A 2500-nucleotide genomic window follows, 5' to 3' on the forward strand; every position below is an offset into this window, starting at 1 on the left:
TCATCGACACACTTGTACACCGCGCTACGCTTTGGGCCACCCGGAATGGCACAATGGTGTGCCGAGATGCAAACAGACCGCGGGTAATCATAGTGTCGTATTGGGAAGAGAATAGATCAAGGCTTTCTGAACGGTTGCGAGGCTTTCCGTGAACTGATTTGGTATTGCGGTAACAGCAGCCGGTATTGCGGTTGTCGGGATCCGTCGGGTACTAAGCCAGGATGCCTCGCAGATGATTGCTCGAGCGCACACACCCCTTCCCATCAGCGCTACATGGAGGCGCACATGCAGCTCCCGGTTCACGGAGTGGTGTAGAGCGGAGGGAAAAAGAAAGGAACGTATTCGAGCGGCTTCTTATCAATCGCTGCATTGCTTACTGTTGTCCAGCGGCACGCGGTGATTAGAAATCTTCGAGTCACGTCGCGTGTTGATGAATTGATCAGTTTCACTTCTTACCTCGATGTTCGTGGTTCTTTCCGTTACGTACATGCCGACTTAGGGTAACAAATCGTACAACCAGATACTTTACCAATGTTAAGCGGCAAAAATATTGTGAAATGTTTTGTTTATTAATCGTAAAACGGTTTACCAGTCCACTCTGCGTTTTACTCAGCAGATGATATTTCCACCCTTATTTTTTCTTCCGTATCGGCTTCTTCCTTCCGCTCTACCGTAGCGCCATTCTCCTCCGGATCGTCTGCCGCTTCTTCGGCCAACAGTTTATCTTGGAATTTGTTTTTTTCTGCAAAATACTTCGTATTAGCCCCAACGAAGCGTCCAAGCCGGCCATGTTAGACTTACCAAATTTAGAAAGATCTCCTCCAAGCAGACGCAGCAAGTGCACCGTGTCGTGCTGGTCTACGTACGCACGCAAGCTTAGCGTACCCTTCCAGCCGACCGTTGCCATCGGTAGGTCTCCTAACTGACACTCTAGTATGCAGCAACCAGAGTCTGTAATGGAATAGAGAGTTTGAAAATGAAGAATGTTTCTATCTGCATGCCGTTTCACCCTTACTTACCAAAATTCTTCAGATTTTCCTGTGTTCCTTCCGTTAATGAACTGATCTCCGGGGGTTTCGTGGGGTCCGTGCAAGACAGCAGTTTGATCAGATCCTCGGGATCCACCGTCACACGGCGCTGTTTACCGATAAACCCGTTCACACTGGCCAGTCCCTCCGAAGCGAGACGAAACTCACATTGCATATTTCTGTTGTCACACCGTACGAAAGACTTGACGCCCAGATTGATGAATTTGATGCGCTTTTCGTTCAACTGCACCACATCGCGGACCGCCGGCGAACAGAAGTAAATGTTTTTCTTCTTCCCAACACGACAACGAGTGAGAAAGTTTTTTGCATCAAATGCTGCACAATGGACAAAAAAAAAGGACATACATTAATATTTTCGAAGAGAATGTTTTTTTATCAAAGACACCGAAGCTTGGTTTACATACCTTCGTCAAGTTGGTAGAACCGTTTGATCGAATCGAAAACTTCTTCGTTCTGTTCGAAGAATACGAACGGATCTTCCTTGAAACCGCGCATGTAACGGGCCTTCTTCGACGGTGGACCTGAGCTAGCGGCCGTTTGTTCCTTGCGTTTCTCCTCCTCTCTAGCAGCTTCCTCGGCCGCTGCGGCTTCCCATGGCAGGGATTTCTTTTTTTCCAGCAGTGCAATAAAGAACCCACCAGTGTTTTGATGGTGCGGCAAAATCCGCAAGGCACGATCAAGGTGATACTTTTCGATCGCCTCCTCCGCCGATGGTGGAAACATATCCGGCCGTACCACCGTGCGCTGATTCTCTGGTACATCGGCAAACGTTTTGTAATACTTCAAATCCTTCGTCGCCGGCTCCCAATATGTCATGCCTTTACGGTACTTGAGTGATGGCAAAAGATTGGCACACTCGCTCAGCTCTAAGGCACCTTCGCTCTGCTTCAGCAAACGATGCAGGACCGCTTCGTTTTCGATCGGATTGAGGGAGCAGGTCGAGTAGACGAGTTTTCCACCGACGGCCAACAGTTCCGCTCCCCGTTTCAAGATGCGGTGCTGCAGACCGTGCAGATTGTTCGCTTGATTGAGACTCCATTTGGTCCAGATGTCTGGATTTTTGCGCATCGTGCCATCGCCAGAACATGGAACGTCACACAAGATTCGATCATACTTCAACGGTGCTATAGTACCGTCCGGCTGCGAAATCTGCAGCACTGGAAACGTTGAGCTGTCGGCATTGGTTACCATGAAGCAAGGTGAACTGAGTCGCTTTGCCTGATGCACTAGCATGTAGCAACGATTGTTGTCCACATCATTCGCGATCACAAATCCGGACGGGATCTTCGCTCCATCGCTACCATGCAGTGACTCGATCAGCTGCGCCGTCTTCGATCCCGGAGCGGCACACATATCCAGTACCTTGTGGTGCGGCTGTACATCCAGAACAAGCGGCGGAATCATCGATACCGCTTCTTGGCGGCTGATGTTACCCGAGTTGGTTTCCGAGA

At 49.5% G+C, this 2500-nt stretch overlaps 1 protein-coding gene across 6 annotated transcripts in view; it reads right to left on the bottom strand.

Moving 5' to 3' along the window:
• Positions 1 to 2500, bottom strand: part of LOC125949069 (tRNA (cytosine(34)-C(5))-methyltransferase) — an 18465-nt gene that overhangs the window by 14649 nt on the left and 1316 nt on the right. For 5 of the 6 annotated variants that reach the window (XM_049675757.1, XM_049675759.1, XM_049675758.1 and 2 more), the window contains 4 exons: positions 1454 to 2500; positions 1020 to 1364; positions 802 to 951; positions 519 to 742 (listed from right to left, as the gene is read on the bottom strand). The exon at positions 1454 to 2500 is cut by the window's right edge and continues 394 nt beyond it. In XM_049675757.1, the coding sequence (XP_049531714.1) occupies positions 606 to 742; positions 802 to 951; positions 1020 to 1364; positions 1454 to 2500 (1679 nt within the window). In that variant the 3' untranslated portion in view covers positions 519 to 605. Of the gene's footprint in view, positions 212 to 518; positions 743 to 801; positions 952 to 1019; positions 1365 to 1453 lie in introns of those variants that run through there. The other variant, XM_049675761.1, reaches the window with a different exon arrangement.

The sequence above is a fragment of the Anopheles darlingi genome, chromosome 2 (assembly GCF_943734745.1).
Source record: "Anopheles darlingi chromosome 2, idAnoDarlMG_H_01, whole genome shotgun sequence".
NCBI lineage: Eukaryota > Metazoa > Arthropoda > Insecta > Diptera > Culicidae > Anopheles > Anopheles darlingi.